This window comes from Seriola aureovittata, chromosome 10, assembly GCF_021018895.1.
Source record: "Seriola aureovittata isolate HTS-2021-v1 ecotype China chromosome 10, ASM2101889v1, whole genome shotgun sequence".
Classification (NCBI taxonomy): domain Eukaryota; kingdom Metazoa; phylum Chordata; class Actinopteri; order Carangiformes; family Carangidae; genus Seriola; species Seriola aureovittata.
This window is the reverse complement of record NC_079373.1, coordinates 547,660-565,237: the sequence shown is the minus strand read 5'-3', so window position 1 is coordinate 565,237 and position 17,578 is coordinate 547,660. Positions and strand designations below refer to the sequence as shown.

General features: G+C 41.9%; 1 protein-coding gene across 5 annotated transcripts in view; it reads left to right on the top strand.

Annotated features, from left to right (window-relative positions):
- The first annotated feature begins 422 nt into the window (after positions 1-422).
- Positions 423-17,578, top strand: part of LOC130175898 (anoctamin-1-like) — a 144,199-nt gene continuing 127,043 nt past the window's right edge. For 4 of the 5 annotated variants that reach the window (XM_056386534.1, XM_056386539.1, XM_056386537.1 and 1 more), the window contains exons 1-2: positions 423-746; positions 7,851-8,273. In XM_056386534.1, the coding sequence (XP_056242509.1) occupies positions 642-746; positions 7,851-8,273 (528 nt within the window). In that variant the 5' untranslated portion in view covers positions 423-641. The remainder of the gene's footprint in view (positions 747-7,850; positions 8,274-17,578) is intronic. The other variant, XM_056386535.1, reaches the window with a different exon arrangement.

The window sequence follows — 17,578 nt, the reverse complement described above, 5'->3', positions numbered from 1 at the left end:
GCTTCTTACAGGAGGACAGTATACCAGATTCACAGGTAAATTTCAGTGTGAGAGCGTTGATGATGGTGGAGTGGAGAAAGAGCTACAAGTGAGTTGTGCCACTCGCTGGTGCGGTGAACTGGGGCACAGAAACTGGTGGTCGCCCAGCAGAAGTAGCCCCACAGCAGAGGTTACAGTCATCATCTGTATTCTTGTCCTAACACTGCGTATTGGGGTTGGGTGTGTATTGGGGTGGTTGATCTTACAGTGATTACAGCTGAGCAGAGGCAGAGTGAGGGAGGGCACCTTGTGTTCATCAGAGTTTTATCGTTGTCTAAGTTTAGATCTTGGCTCACAGATGGCTTCTCAAGTAACAAGGCTGCTGCAGGCTGATTTCAGCCACTCAACACTGAGACAGAAACAGAGCTCCACTCAGATTTAAAGGGAGACGAGCGAAGCCACAGAAGAGTGGCAAGTCAGAATAAAATAAGTGCAGAGGCAGGGGAGGAGTCCTTCACACAGAACACTGTAATATAAGGAGACATTTCAAACAGGACGCACAGACTTAGAGAGAGGAAGAGGAACAAACTGGACTATTCTGCCTGCAAACAACTCTTCACCACATCAGTCTATCTCTGCTTTCAAACTGCTGCCACTGGACAATGACAGAGGAAGCAAAGGTGGAAGTCAGCCTGTCTCCAGCCTCCGGGTCTGAGCCGCAGACTCCACATTTTCTGCGAGATGTGATCTTCCATGGCAAGTTAAAGGTGAGAGTCTCCCGTAGATCTGCTCAGGTAGAGAAGCCACAGTGTGGACAGTCCACAGAAAGTTGTTACAGGAAATATTTTGTGAAAAAGAAAAAAAAGCTTTAAGCTAAGAACCACAACAATTAATTTGACATAATTTTCAAACCTCTTTAACCTCCTGTTGTGTCAGTGAAGACATACTACTGGTGTTTGGCCTCAAAGACACTAAACTTTATTTGGAATTGTATTGGAGATCCCACAGTTTCAAAAATAACAAACATATAACGCTGATATTTGGGGAAATATTAATAAAATTTGTTAGATCTTTGGATGGATGGTTCAGCTGATAAAAAACAAACAAACTAAAGTTGGAGTCTCATGTTTTCGACTTGTATAAACAACACAGAGAGTACAGTAGAATTAAACAGAAAAAGAGTGAGGTGCATCAAAATCACATAAACAACATAAACATGAACAAAGATAAATATTCAGATTTTCCAGCCAGATCTTTTTTAACATAACAAAAGTTTTTTCCATTCTTCAAAGTGACTCAACTAAAATAATCCACTGTAGAAATGCAGCTCTTATCCACAAACACAGAGCTGTATACATGAAGTCACAGTGTTGACGACACAATGACGATCACTGCAGAGCTCATTCTGCTCATTGACAGACCACTACTGCACGACTCTTGACTGGTGGTCTGGGCAGCAAAGAGCTCATAAAAAACACTTATTAGACTTGCAAGACAGAAGAGACATGGGGCCTCCTTCATGAAACATCTACACACACAGATTTTACCCTATATGTATGTGGAGATTCATAAATGTTTTCTTATTTCTACGCTAAAGCAAAACATACAAGTTTTAAATCATATACCAGGATTTTGCTCATCTAATGGAACAGCCCAGCTGTTGGAAGATGTTGACTGTTTGTCTGAGCATTTTGTCCGTGTTCATTCTTGACCCCAGAAACAGCTGTGCTGGAGCATTATATTTCTCTAAGGGTTAAGAAAAATCCATCCTGTGGTAGATGTGTTTTACTGTAATACAAAAACTGTTGACCTGTTGACTGACTTGACATTAGATGCTGGTGCACTGCATAAAATAAGTCACTATTTTTGGCGTACTTGACTACATAGATATCATTAGAGTTGCTAAATATCTGACTGTGGTGCCATTTACTTTCTCCAGTACTGCAGGTGTGTGCTCACATGTGGTCAGTGTCCTGTTCTTGTGACTGCTATGTTCATGTCCAAACATGTGATATACATGTGGAATGGATTCCACAGCACACTAGTGCCCACCTGCCAGGCTGTGGGCATTGTCACCCAACTGTTCGGTTACCCACCTCCAAACAGGTTATCTGGGCCAGAGTTGTCTGAACCATATCTTATTCTTTGGTGAAATCATTGCTGATTGTTAAATTTTGTGTTCTGACATTGTTCAGACTTCAACTTCCTGCCTTAAAGAAAATGTTTTTCATATGTAATGTATCAAGAAAAAAGACCAGTTCTGAAACATGGGTATTGTATTTCTAATTTAATACAACAGTAATACAATACTCAGCTCTATTTGGTGAGGTCTCTACAGGTTTGGGTGGTGAATGAAGGTCTCAGCTGCTCTCAGAATCATCATGGCCATGAGGATGAGACCAATGTTTTTTTTTTTTTAATGTAATAGAGTTAGGTTACTCTCAAGAGCATCTGTAGCACAAAATGTCAGTTCTAAAGAGATAAGACAGAGACATCTCCCTCTCCTCTCCCCAACAAGAAGCTGTGTGAGCACTTTTTCTCAGCTGAAAGAGACAATGTAGTTTGAAGTGGAGGCCTTGTTAATGTTCAGCACCTGTAGCTCCAACCTTAAAAATGAGATGAGCAGCAGAATATATGAAATCACTTGACTCTGACACACAAATAACAGCTGGAGGCAACTGACCTTTACACCATATCTTTAATGAGTATAATGCAAATACTAAAGCCCTTATGTTGGTGTGATTATGATATTAAAAGGATAACGGGTTAAACTGGGAGATTCACCTTCCCTCAGACCTGCAGTCAGTTGTTATACACCTGACTTTATAAGAAGAAGTACAGTAATAGGTTCAGGTTATGCACAGCTCATAATTCAGACACTATTTATGTTTCACGATTTACATCCAGTGTCTTGAGGCCCCTCAAGTCCCTCTGCAGATTTCCAGAGAGTGTGGACTTCCCAAAGCTGCTACCTATAGCAATATGAATATCACAATATTAAAAGGTATAGGCAATACTACTACTACTACTACTACTAATGATAATAATAATAATTATGAACAGTAGAAGAACACATTTTTGAAGACTTATTTTTGTTTATGTGGTGACGTTTGAAGATGCACAAAGATCCTGCACAGACTGAGTAATTTGGATTTTTTTGTTGTAATCTGGTGTGAGGATTCTCATCTGAGGTTTTAGTGTTTATCAGATCACGTAAAGGGACGGTGATTCTGTGCACTCTGTTTTGTTTTGCTTTCTCTGATCTCATAGTGTCATTTATGGCAGCATCAGATCACAAAACCACCACAAAATTAGAGGTTAACTCATGAACACAGCAGTGTTCAGCAGCTTTCTCTCAGGAGACAGGAAAACAACACAAAGCTAGATAAATAGTGAATATTTACTTTTCAGTTATAAGATGCACAGTAACACAATTTCTAATGAATGCTGGTGTTGCTCTGTGACTGCTGGATGCGTAAACAGACAATTGTTTGCTAGCAGATTAGCCAGATCAATTTTAAAGGTTATGATAGTTGATAAAAAAAAGTGTTATATCTGTTTCTGTTTCCCCCTAATGGCCAAAAGAATAATTTATTGCAGGTTTCACCACAGTTTATTTGCCAAAACTATGATCTTTGAATGATCGAAATTCACCATGCTGCCATGAATGAGTCCTCCAATGAAAACTCACAATCTTTGGAAATTAGGCGGCTTCAGTGTAAAACGTGAAATTTGGGGCAGATTGAAAAATGTATATTTGAGTTACTGCAACTTCCTGTTTCATGGCGAAAAATTTAAATTCACCACACCACCATGGTCATGCTGTTCACGAGTCACAGTTTTCACATTCAAACATCATTGAAGTCTTAAGCATATTCTGACCAACTTTGAGGTCGGTGTGGTCAACCTACTAGTAGGAGTACATCAAAGTGTATAAATAAAACTGTATGAATAAAACTGAATAATGGCATTGGGATGTCTTCAGGCTGGTACTCTTATAAAAAATATAAAGTTTTGGGCAGTTTTGAATATGTGTTGGAGTTATAGCAACTTCCTCTGTCATCATGAATCATCGAAATTCACCATGCCGCCACGGCAAGTCATCCAACGAAAACTCAGATGTTTTACAATTTAGCATTCCAGAGGTCTTAAGATTAGACCTACCAAATATGATGTTGATCTGGTAAATTCTCCAGGAGGAAGAGTTAAAGTACGTGACACTTAAATTGCTAAAATGACACCAGAATTGGAAATTAAATTCAAAATGGCAGACTTCCTGTTGGGTTTAGGATATGGGTGCAAGAGGCTTTTTTTTAAAAGTCTTGGCATGTTCCATGTACTTACCGATTTTCATGCATATAGGTGAAACCAAAGGGGTATGAAGGGCGCATTTGAAATTTTCTGGGTGGCGCTATAGAGCCATTTAGCTGCACCCATGAGCAAGACCCATAAAATACCTAAAATGTTCACTATGCCTGACGTGCGCATATTCATGAATTTTTGATATAATTGTGTGTGATAGTGTTTTTTTCTGATTGTCTCCGCCCCAGTGGCGAATGTGGTGCGTATTTCTGCCTGGATTGAACCAGTCTCTAGTCCTGTTAAGTGTGTGTGCAGCTTCCCTGCAAGATAGGTGAGTGTCCAGCTTGGCTGTGTTCAGCATCTCCATCAGGCACTTTATGGTTATTTTGCATGTTTTGTTTTGGGTGTAATCCTGGGTGGGGACCAAGCAGGAGCTGGGGAAATTTGTGTTTCCAATTGGACTAGTGGTGGTTTACTTCTCATTGTGCAGTTCATGCGTGCTGTATTTGCAACTGGTGTTTGTGAGGTGAGGATCATATAGGGGGTGAGCTGTTGTGAATTGGTTAAGTTATGGCAACGTTTGATGTACTTACACTCGTTTTGGCCGAGAGTGAAAGCCAATGTGACACATTTCTGTAGAACTTGTCACACGTGCCAACTTGTGGGTAAGCCAAACCAGAAAGTGCCTCCAGCCCCTCTGCCTTTTGAACATTTCATTGTGTTAGTCCCCTGCCCAAAACAAAGTCTGATAACCAGTTCATTGTGAAAGTGATGTGTGTTTCAACCTGGTTCCCTGTGTCAGCTGTTAGTAAAGCCTTAATAAAGTTCTTCACTACATTTGGGTTGCCACATGTGGTACAGACTGACCAGGGTACGAATTTCCTGTCTAAAAAGTTCTAACTAACTCTGCAGTCTCTAGGCATTTCACACTCAGTTAGCAGTGTTTACCACCCTGAGTCAAAGGAGGCACTACAGCGCTGGCACTAGACTTTAAAGTCTATAGCCGTGTTTCCACTGCAGGAACTTTCCCCAGGAAGCAGGAACCTTTTGAGGAACTATGCATGTTTCCAACACAGGAGCCAGGGTCTAAATTCACTTTCAGGGTAATTGGAAAGTACTACCCCCTGACCAGGTACCTTTTTGGGGGTCGATCAAAGGTTCAGGAAGTTTGGGGGGTGTGGTCTGCAGTGCTGAACATTTTGGACTTTTTTCATTTTAATTCACCCTCGATGTTTAAGAGTCTGCAGTGAGTGACACAATGTGCATGGTTCATTGAAGGTGTTGCAGGAGCAGTTCATGTCTTGTTCTTCCTCTGGAACCATTGTATTGGATTTTGTCTCCAAATGTAGGGCGCGAATGAATAAAGCAACTGCACAAGCGAGAGAGGCTCCCCCTTGTTCCCAGGTTGACATGTAGCTGTGGTGTGACCGTAAGGCAAAGTGCGTGAGTTCCATTCTGGTGATCAACTGCTTGTTTTGTTGCCAGTACCAGGGTTGGCCCTCACTGCTCGTTTTCTAGGCCCATATGTGGTAGAGAGGAAGGTGTCTGACACCGAAGAAAGACCCAGCTATGTCATGTCAACATGTTGAAACCTTACTTTCCCAGGGACACATCTCAGATCACACAGATGAGCCCTGAGATGTCCACCTCCTTGGTGTGCTGACGTCCTCACTCTATTTCACTCTTTTCTCACTCTGTTTGGTTATGGGCCTTCCTGTACCACTGTCCTACAGCACAATATTGATCTCTGTAGTAGCTGATGCTCTGTCCCTTGGGTGAATTGTGGTCCTATGTTGGTATAGTACAACTTGGTGAGTAGATACGGAGTGATTTCATGTGGGACGGGGTGTTACGACCCCAGTGGTTGTGTCTGGTGCTGCTGCTCTCTCCTTGCGCCTCCTCCAGTGATGAGGATGAGCTGCACGCGGGTGAATCTATTTTGCTGATTAGTGGGAGGTGACAAATGGAAGGATGAGGGCTGAGTTGAGGGAGTGGCCAGTGTGGCAGCGTGTTTCCAGCATGTGTGATACTCCTTGTGTGAAGGAGGGTGTTTTTCAGACTTGCCTGAGGTTTCATTTTGTCCTTTGGTTGTTAACCCTGGAGGTTGAGAAGCCAGTGCTTTTTGTTGTTTTGTTTTTTTTGCAGGACTTTTGGGTTGCCTTTGATAATAAAAATCATTGGTTTCCTCACACTTCTGTTTTGCCTCCTTATCTTCCTTTCCTCCCGGAACACTGTTTCATTTGTTACTTCGCCTCATCCCTTGTAACACATCAGGGAACATAACAGAGAGAAATAAAATTTCTATTTCTATTAATTTGGTTTTACAATATTTGGGATCGTCCTTCCACCATGGCCCATTCATATTTAACAATGATCTCTGTGAACTACTATTACTAGGAATAGAGGAATGGAACAACAATATTATACTGGCTGATGGTACACATAGAATACATTAACTAACAGAAAAATAACAATTCTCAATGACACAAATAAATGGCTAAAGATATGACTCAAATAATAATAATAAGGTGATGCACCAGAGGTTATTTAGCGGTTTATTCCCCAGAGGATACAGGATCCAGAGTGGTCCCTAGATGGTGGTATTGTCACATGCTGGATATTTACCTCAGAACTAATAAAATACATCTCAGCTCCCCTTTGAGGAGGTGGTGACCACTTATCAGTCCCAGGTCAGCCTCATTCTTGCAACATGGACTCAGTGTCGCTCTGTGGGGGCTTTGTGTGTATCCCTATTGATGTGGAGGTGTGTATTCTGGATGAGTTCCATGAACTAGCTGTAAATTCCACTGACATCTTAAAAGCTATAGTTTGTGGGTGAGAGGAACTCCTTCGTCCCTGTTTTCTGTCCAAGTGATAGTTTGATGGTGTGAAATCAGACATGGGAGACTCTTGATAAACCAGAGCACCCCAGTGTCCTTATTGTAACCCATGTCTTTTATTACTGTCGTCAACCTGGGTTCGATATATTTGCCAAGAGGGAACATATAAAATTGGATCCAGGATTCAGTTAGCAGAGGATGAGACTAAGCCAGCCATTGACACACAGAAATGTCTATTAGAAAGATAGGACCTGAACCAGTGATTGCTGCCCACTTCTCCAGTCTGTCAATGAGTATTTATGATCTAATGTGTTGAGAGCAGTGCTGAGGTCTAAAAGAACTAAGATGGAGCAGTCACCAGCATCTTCAGCCAAGAGAAGATAGACTGGAAAATTTCAAATAAATTATTATTTGTTAAATGTGCTAGTAACTTTTTGAATACAACTTTTTCTAGGATTTCAGATACAAATGGAAGGTTAGAGACAGGTCTTACTTCAAATGATGTGGAAAAAAAATCATTGATACTCCAGTAACCAGATGTGGTGCTACATCACCTGCTAAGTCAGGTGAAAAGATTTATTCAGAACACATCTTGATATTTTTATCACCTCAACAGAAAAGGAAGCGCTAACATGAGAGAAACAGAACTGTTTAAATAAACAAATGCCTCTACATGCTGTGACCTAAACCCTCACCCCTCCCTGTCTGTCCCCATGTGCACACTGTCAGCTGCTGAAAGCTCTGAGCCCAGAGGAAAACACCCACTGCCACCATGGCCTCTATTTCCAGGATGGTGAGCGGCGTGTTGACTACGTCCTTACCTACCCTGTGAAGAAGCTGGGTGGGGGCCGCTCCTGTCGACAGTCAGCATACCTGCTGACTGAAAATGCTTTTGCCCGTAGCCTACGCCGTGGCCCCCACGGCCGTGGCCCCCACGGCCATGACCCCCACAATCAAGATGAACATCTTCGACAAAACCCAGCACGGAGGGCAAAAGATTCATCGTCTCTGTCATCATCACCAGTGGCTGACATGGACCTTGGCTGTCCAGGAGAGACCATCAACGTCCAGGAGGATCACAAGGCCTTCAGGAGGGAGGAGTTTGAGGGGAAACTGAGAGACATGGGGCTGGAGCTGGAGAAAGATGAAGATGTGAGTTTACATCTTTAAATCTTTTACATATATTTCTTTCCACCTGAACTCTCTTTTAGTGTCTGTATGTGTCCGTGTTCTGTTTGCAAAGGTGACACAGTAACATAAGTCAATGTAGGAAACACTGTGTTAAACAGCCAAATGAGAGCAGTTATTATTACTGTTAGTGCTTTTACTCACATGCATTAAGTGCAGGGACCTCACCAGGGGTGTCCAGCCTCCCAACAACACACCACTCAGCTGCACTGAAAAAAATAATTACAAGCAAATAAATAGCCCAGTTGACTGGGCTGCAAAAGCAAAATAAACCAAAAGGTCAAGCAAAGCAAAAAGCAAAAAAAAAAAAACAACCAAGAGGAGGTAATTCTATGTTGTTGTCTGCCTCTTCCACTCAGATTAGTTTCAGATTACATCCCTGTTTATCCAGAGTCACATAAAATATTAATCATTTGTGTGAAATTTTGTCATAATTGCTGTGTGAAGTCTTGAGTAATGGCTAAAAAATGTTTTGATAGGTAACTGTAACTTGACCTTTGACCTTTAACCACCAAAATCTAATCATCCTTGAATCCTAGTGAATGTTTGTACCAAATTTGAAAAAGTTCCATCAAGCTGTTACTGAGATGTCCATGAAAATGGGACGAACGGGTATACGTATGCACGGATGGTATGCTGTCCTCACTAAAAGTTGCTGCAGGCAACATGATTTTCAGATATACAGTTAGCTTAACATTGTCCATCATTGCATCCTCCAAGGAACAGGCAGGTTGTTGTTTGGCAGGATTTAATGAAGAAAATATCTTAATTTGTAAAATTGCAAAATAACATTACTAATACATAAGTGCAGTAAAGATCACTAACATGAACCAATACAAACAGGAACTTATAAGTACATAAATGTATGTAATAGAAATGCAAATATGATAGTAAATAATGTTTACACAGCACCAATGCTCTAAACATCAACCACTAAGACACCTGTACTCTGTCCACAATAAAGTAATAATCATAAAACATATTGTAATTAAACCCAAAACTAGTGACATAAACATGTCGATATAACTGTAAGCAGAGGAAAACTTACGGATGAAGCCGTTTAGTGGACTTTAAAGCTCACTCTGAGTGCATGAAGAGAAATTTTTTCTTAATGTTTGTCTGTGATAACACTTCTCCATTCCTGCTGTTTGCAGCCACCAGTAGATGGAACCAAATACATCACAGAACAAGACAGTATTCTGATTCCAATACAGATGGACAACCTGAAATCAATATGCCTCTGACTCTAGGTTGACAGCCAAAAGTTTCAGATCCTGACTTGTGCTTGTTAAATGATAGAGCAACAGGTACTTTATATAATCTGGCCCTGATTAGAGAGTTGGGTGCAGGTGGACTCAGGCCTAGGGCTGCATTCACCAACACGACACATACTATATTCACCTACACTCGGAGAGCATTCCCCACCACATTTGCATTGGGTCTTATTTTCTAGACCAATGTTTTAAAATCATGAACTTATCCTGTCACACTGGTTATTGTATTTGTTGTAGGAATCCACTGTATCACAACAAACAAACAAAATCCAATAGAACACATTTTTAAGTGTTGTTTAACACTTCATATACACAGAATGTCTTAATCAACAATTTCTTGAATCAGATTCAGTCTCTTTCAGAGATCCTCTGATTGTGGTAGTCTCCTGCCTTTTCATGTCATTGAAGGTACCTTGCATCTTGCCAATCTCTGGACTCATGTTGGGAAGATATGCACCTGGGTTTCCTTGTACATAAGCTGGCCTTTCGTCTTGGAGAGTCATTTAGTATTTTCTGTTTGTCTAAATCCACCACTATGATTGGTTTCAGGGTTGGAGTTCTGTGACCTTTGTAAATTACTACTAGGAATCTGAAGCCGGCTCTGCTTAGAACATGCAGAAAAATCTGACAGAAGTGTTGGTGACATGTATCATGTCTTTGTTCTTTCCTTGGTGCTCACCAGCTTCAGATCCAGACACTTGCTCTAAAGTTTGTGGTTTGTTTTAGTATTTGCTGTCTTCATATTTAGTGCTTGCCTCTGCTGTCTGAAGTCGCCCCTAGGTATACCTGCTCTTGTTTCTTCACATAAAGATGATATTCATGTTCATTCTGAGGTATGAAGGAGCTATCTCAGCTTTGTTTTTAGTGATCTCTGCTTCTCTAGATGTTCTGCAAATAGAGTGTGACCTCTGAGCTGTCTGCTTTTGGACTGCTAACCATGACAGGGGGTATCCTTTTCTGGGCTTGCAGCATTTTCCCCATTTGCAATTTTTTTTCCACATCAAAAGCTGTGGTCATGAAGTGACAAGTTCTTTTTTTTTTTTTTTTATGAATTTTTTGGGGGGCTTTTTGTGCCTTTAATGGACAGGACAGTAGACAGACAGGAAATGGGGAAGCAGAGAGAGCGGGAATGACACACAGGAAAGGGCCGTCCGAAGCGGGAGTTGAACCGGGGGCCAGCTGCAGTGAGGACTGTAGCCACTATATATGGGGCGCCTGCGTAACCCACTGCGCTACGTGATGCCCCAAGAGACAAGTTTTAACCCAGTAGTACAATTATTGACTGTCCAAATGTTCGTAACTTAAATTAATCAGTTGGAGTTTAAAACCTGTTCTCATTCCGTCAAGCTGAATGTTAAGTTTCCAGAAAATAAACTTTTACCAAAACTGTTGTATAGACAACGAGGACAGACTTTGGACAAATACAACAGGGAGGGGAGGGGAAATCCCCAAGGAAAACAGAGGCCTAGTCCTAATTCCTGTACCACCTGAGAAAAACAATGTCAGAGTTTTCTTTATTATACATGCTTTAGGTTTTAGAAGACAAGTAGTTAAAGTGCAATGGAATGACCCAGACAAGGATCCGCCACCTTTGCTCAATTATACCCTTTTTCCACCAAACTTAGCGGGTTTTTTACACACGTAAACCCACTAATAAAAGGGAGGAGGACACACACAACTGCATGGAGTGATGTCATCACATGCACTTACAGAGCACACACACGGACACAGTGGAAAGAGAATGAGCTGCTAGCTGCCGTGCAAACTGGTCAAACAGATCTGTCATGTCTTATCTCCAGGTTGTTGGACCTGTAAAAGTGTCAGAGCCTCCATGTGAGACACTTCAATCAGTGATTGTGTGTTACTAACTATTACTACTAACTTATTTCGGAGCAACGTTCACTCTTTCATCCTGGAGCTCAGTGTAGCTGTGGTGTTTTTGGTGTTTTGCTGGACAGGTGACAGGTGTGTTTACAGTGTCTTTGCTCTGAAAGACGTTACTGCAGGAAAAGGGAAGAAAATTAACGAGTTCACCTGGCTATTGTGTTTACATCAATGATGATTGGAGCTGATAAATACCTGTATCTACTGCAGAGTTATCTGACTTGGTGTGAATGCTGATTGAACCTTGAACTTTTCCATTGCAAATGAAAGCCTGATGTTAGCAGATCTTAGCAATTTTTTTGACCAGTGGAAAAGGGGCTTAAGTAAATAAATCTGAGGGTCTAAACAGAGAGTAAGACAGATCATCACACAAGCCGATGGTCCTTTCAACTTCATTGTTGCAGAAGAATCAGCCATGAATAACACAAGGTAAAATGGTCATATTAAACATTTTCACAAGTAAACAGTGTTGGACGTGGCTTCAGCTTGGTTTATATCTGACTATGAGAAATTAGGGGACATCCACTTTCTCCAGGGTTGCAGCTTAGATTAATATATCATCAGTCATTTAAATGTGTAATCTGATAGTCCACCTATGTATATGTCCTGATGCCAACATATAAATAGAAAATATGACTCACTACAGCAGTGACTTAAACTGGCTGACCTGTTGTACCACATATACAGTCTTGATTCAGGGGCACCTCGGTGGCTCACCTGGTAGAGTGTGTACCATTAGGAATTCGGTCCTTACTGCAGTGGCTTGGGTTCGAGTGTGTCATCCACTCTCTCTCTCAGCCCAAACTTTCCTGTCTCTGTCACTGCTACCCTAATAAAGGTATAGAACCCCCCCCCCCCCCAAAAAAAAAAAAAGAAAAAAAAAAACCTTTAGAAAGTCTTGATTCCTGTTCTCCTGAAACCGGTTGCAAGGGCAAATGTAAACTCCCACTGCAAACTTCCTGTGTGTTAACAACAAATTATTTGATATGGTGACCACTGGTGGTAAATCAAATTGGTGTGATGTTGCAGAGGCTGAATATATTATTATTAGGAAGAATACAGATGGCAACAGGATGCAGACTCAAATGTGACCAGTTTTGGTGACCACAGGCATAGGTGCAAACCTATTACTATTACTGCTGCAATCCTTAAATTGGCGCCATACAGGGAGGAATTTCTTTCCCAGTCTGATCGCTGTTTTGACTGATGCCCAGGATGCGCGCTCATGCATACAAACTGTGAGCATATGCACAAACACGAGCAACAGCAACTGACTGTAGTTCACTTAATTCCATTTAGAAAAAATTGAATAGCACCTTTAAAATAAAAATAAAAAATTAAGCACTTTAAAACTGTATTACGTTTTACTGTCAAGCCCTATAATAAGTTTTATTTTTGGGCCCTGCACAGAGCTCACAGTGAACAGGTGGGGTGACAGGTGCAAACAGGTGGGACATTCATTCAAATGAATGCTGGGAGGTTTGGGGTTAGGGTTATGGTTAGGATTATATATTGTGTAATATATTGCGTCTGAAGTTTTGGAGTATTGGGTGTTGTGCATCTTTAGGCCACAAGAGTACAGGACATACTATGCTAGTATTGAGTGAATGCAAAACAATATGCATATTATCTTCCCAAAATATTAAGCTGTAGGCTACCTGATAAATGATGTGTTTTTACTCAACTGTGATAACTGTGTTGATACTCCTTGTGTACTTTGACAGTAAGTGAACAAAACTCTGCCAACTTGTATTTATTTTGTATTATGACATTAGCACATCTATAATAAATAAAAGTATTTTAATCAAAATGCTTAACACTTATCAACAATAACAGGCACCAAAAGTTGGGTAACTTAACCAAACTGCAGCAGTGAGTCTCTCCAAAGTCTGCTGGCAGCAGGAGCTAATCATATCCACAGGCTAACAAGCCTCTTTGTGATGGTTAAGATAATGTGATGGACAAGATGCAAAACAACATGTCAAACATGCTAATGCATATTAGATGTGCCAATCACTGGAGATAGGGAAAGGAAAGCCAGTCCAACAACTTATCCCTGCTGTTTTAAGAAGCCTCTAGATGTGAAAGCAGACAGGGCCAAAGACATTACCGAAGCTATTGGTATATATTTTTAAATGGCTATCCACCTATATGCAGTAGTAGATTAAATAAAAAGCGCTCAAGCCTCATTACAGTGTCCCATCCCATGCGCACATAAGCCACTCCATGGTCCGTGCCATTTGCAGACGTGCACAACACAAGCAGTGATTGAGTTACGTATATATGTATATACATAGCCTTCTGTAAGTGGAACAAATTGAAACACTCCTAATGGATAAGTTGTATTTAGTGCCACGGGTGCTCAACTCCGAGGCACTCCTCTACAGTTAGAATAGCTGAGAGGAGTGCCTCGGGGCAGAGCCCCGAGGCATCTATTAATCTTCTGTTTCGGGTTTATTATTCTTCCGCCAAATTTCGGCGCGTAACTCGTCCCGCAGCTTTGAGAAAACCCCGGTAATATATACATCAAAACGTGCGTCTTGATCCCGCAAGGGGTGCTATGACTTTTGGTGTTAAAATTCAAATTTTTCCCAAAGTTATTCCCAAAAAACTGGGAATAAATAATGCATTAGAAATGCATTGGAATTTTCTTTAGAAACCCACCTTTTTTCTACAAAATTGCACCTTTTTGCTGAGTCACCCAGCTCTCTCATACCTGCACGTAGAAATGTGATTCAAACTGTAAAACGGAGGAAAACTTCTGCTCTCTCAAAAAGATGGAACTGTTTTTACATAACATGTAAACTTTTCAAACTGTGAGCACTCAAAGGAGGAGTGCAAATCACTTTTTCTTCAAAGTTAGAGTGAAAGCGTCAGTTGGCTAGAGTGCGTGAAGCAGTAAAAAATAACCTTTATTTTTATTTTTAACTCGAGCTCGCGGCCAAACCGTAAAAAGGAGACAAATAATTCTTTCTGAAAATGTAGACATAGTTGTTGCGATTCATAAAATGTAACTTTGACAGGCAGGGTCTGCACAAAATTTAAACGGGGGTGCCGAGTCCGGCAGCAATACCTGTCTCACTCTCATTGACACCTAATGTAATCATCTTTTTTTTTTTAAAGAATCTCTCTCTGTCTTCACACTGAGCTTACGCACTCATTTTAAGGAATATCTGAATAAAATAGAGACTGTAGAAACGTCTGGCTTCAGTGTTTGGCACGGTCTTTTCGGTTTATGAAAAGAAGTAACGGTTTTCTCATAATTTGCAGTTGTTTTGAAGCCATGTAGAAGCCAAATTCTGGTCAGATTTTCACATTGCCATGGCAACGGCAGCTCCTGACCTGTGTGCGTGCCTGCGTGCGCCTAGCAACCAGATAACCAACTCTCCAAGCTCTGCTAGCTTTACATTAGCCGCATGTTAGGTCTTAAATTACATTTAGTTAGGTCTTAAATATGTAAGTCCATTTACTGCTTCCTTCGTTGCTTTTTTTTTTGTTTTGTTAAAAGAGTGAATGAAGTTGTGACGGTCTCCGCTGAGACAGAGGAGAGGAGAAGCTACTAGCCCTCTCTCGCTGTCACTTCTAGTCGCGTTGCTCTCCTCCCCAGTAATGTTAAATTTAGCACAGAAAAAAACATAATAGTGGTAATTTAAATAGCGGTTCATGGGATTTATTAACCCTCAGAGGTCCCTCTGTCCTTTTTTGGACATTTTCTTTACTTTTCTTATTTGATTTGCTGATCATTTTGGCTGTGTTACAGCTGAAGGTATGGATTTCTGCAAGAAAGTGTCTTTTTTGACATATTTTTAAAATCTAATGTCAGTTACTGTTACAGGTCTATTATACACTGGTAACACATTTTGTACCCTCTGGGGTTCCTCGCGTCCAAAAAAGGACAAACAAAGAAAATGCTATAAAATCATCATATATCAATATTCTTTTCTGCTTTTTTTGCATATATCTCTTAAACCACTTCAGTTCTGCTCAAACCTACCAAATGATTATTAGTTTTCAGGATTTTAACCCTTTAAATGCCAGTTTGTAGACATGTTGCCTCTTGTTTTATTAAAAAAAACAAGACAGAATATGAGATATTTCCCACATAATACATGATTGAGGGATGTGACATTGTTTTATATCAGAGTCTTTTATATCAAGACATTTCTCAAAACCAGAATATGATCAGGGTGACTTATGAACACTGGAAATAAATCATGTACTCATCCCGGCAGTAGCCCCCGTGGCACTCAAAATTTCCCTGGAATTTTCTAGTTTTTATTATTCTACATATTTATTTTTTACTTTTGTAACAACAGATGCTTTTCAGTTTTGTAGCTATTTGTTTTTTTTAGCAGCACCACATAAAAATATGACTTATGTGAGAGTGCATGTTTTGTTCACTGTTTAATGTACTTGTCACAGCCTGCAATGCCTCTGTGTCACTCTCCACTCTGCCACACCTCCTAATCAGCCTCACTGTCCTCACCTGTTGCTCCCAGCTGAACTCCATCTCCAATCAGGCCAGATACATCCCTAGTTCACTTGCTCTTTGCCAGATTGTTCTAGTATTATGCAAGACTTTCCAGCATTCATCTCCGGACTGACTTCCCTGTATCGACTCTGCTCGTCCCTGACCATCCTGCCTCGTCTCTGCCCCAGTAAACGCCTCAGCCTTCTCCTCAGCCACGAGTTCTGCCTGTGCGCTTCGTGGTCCCCATCTGCCTGTCCCTGTGGCTGTTTGGCGTTCTCCAGCTCCGACATTACAACGTGAGTGCTTCCCTGCTGGTTTCCTGATCCTTCGTCTGACTCTGATTACCCGCCTGCCTGCTCCTTCCTGGTTTGTCTGCCCCGGTGACCTGGTTCCGATCCTCCTGCACCCTCGACTATGTCTCCAGCCTGCTCCCTAACGGTACCGTTGCCTTCCTGCCAACTCGTCCCTGTGTGTGAGCCTCCCCAACCCGCTCCACTCACCCGCTCCATAACATGGCATCTCCGGCCCCAGACCCATTCCTCTATCCCCAATACCCACCTGTGTGCAATATCTCTGCTGGTTCTTTAATAAAAGTCATTACCAACTATTCACCTGTTTGGTTGTTCTGCAATTGGGTCCTACCACACCCTGTTACAGTACAATCTGGCCAGAAATGGACCTAGCGCACAATCCCACACCCCTGATACACCTCGAGAGAATTGAGGGCGTTATCCAGCAGCATGAGGCCATGATGTCCGCTGCCGCTTCGGAAGCTAGACAGGTGGCTGAGGCTAATGGACAGGTGCTATCAGCGTTAGTAAGGCAAATACAGCAACTGACGACCTTCCTGAGTCAGTCCGCTGCTCCCATGCCCTCATCAGCTCAAACGGTACCAGAACCAGCTCCAGCTTCACCTTTGCCCAGAGATTCCCCCAAGTCCCGGGTGGGAACTCCGGAGCGCTATGATGGAGACCCAGAGTCTTGTGGCCCTTTCCTAACTAACTGTTCCTTGCTGTTCCCCCTTCAGCCCCGCACCTTCGCCACTGAGGAGGCGAGGGTGGCCTTCACTATCAATCACCTGATGGGCAGGGCTCATCCGTGGGGCACTGCTGAGTGGGGGAGACTCCAGCCTGTGCTTCTTTTCAGTTGTTTGCCAGAGAGCTGGCAAGGTGTTCAGCCTGGGGGCTTTCAGCTCAGAGACTGCACGGGGGCTTATGGGTATTGTTGGGTCCCACCATTCAAGAGACCAAATGTATCTTTGCTCCACTGGACAAAGGAACTCACACTCCACAGTTCCTCACCTTTCACACCTGGGGACGACCCTTCCCCCCACGGACCCCACTGGCCAGCCAGTGTGGGTCAGCGTGTGACATGTGACCCCCAAGGGTGTCACCAAACAAAACCAGTCTTCTAGACCTCTTCTCTCTCTCTTCCCTTCTTGGCTTGCTCTGGAGAGCAGCTAGCAGCAGAAGTCTTAACTTTGTTAATGTACTCGTTGGTTGATGTCTTGTTGTAATGTTTGCTTAGGTTGTGGTCAGTCATACAGTTAATCGAGTACTCGTATGTTCACACACATACCTGCAGTACGTCTTAGTTCTAGATCCTGCATGAAGCTAACCTTCCCCCTCTAACATGGTACC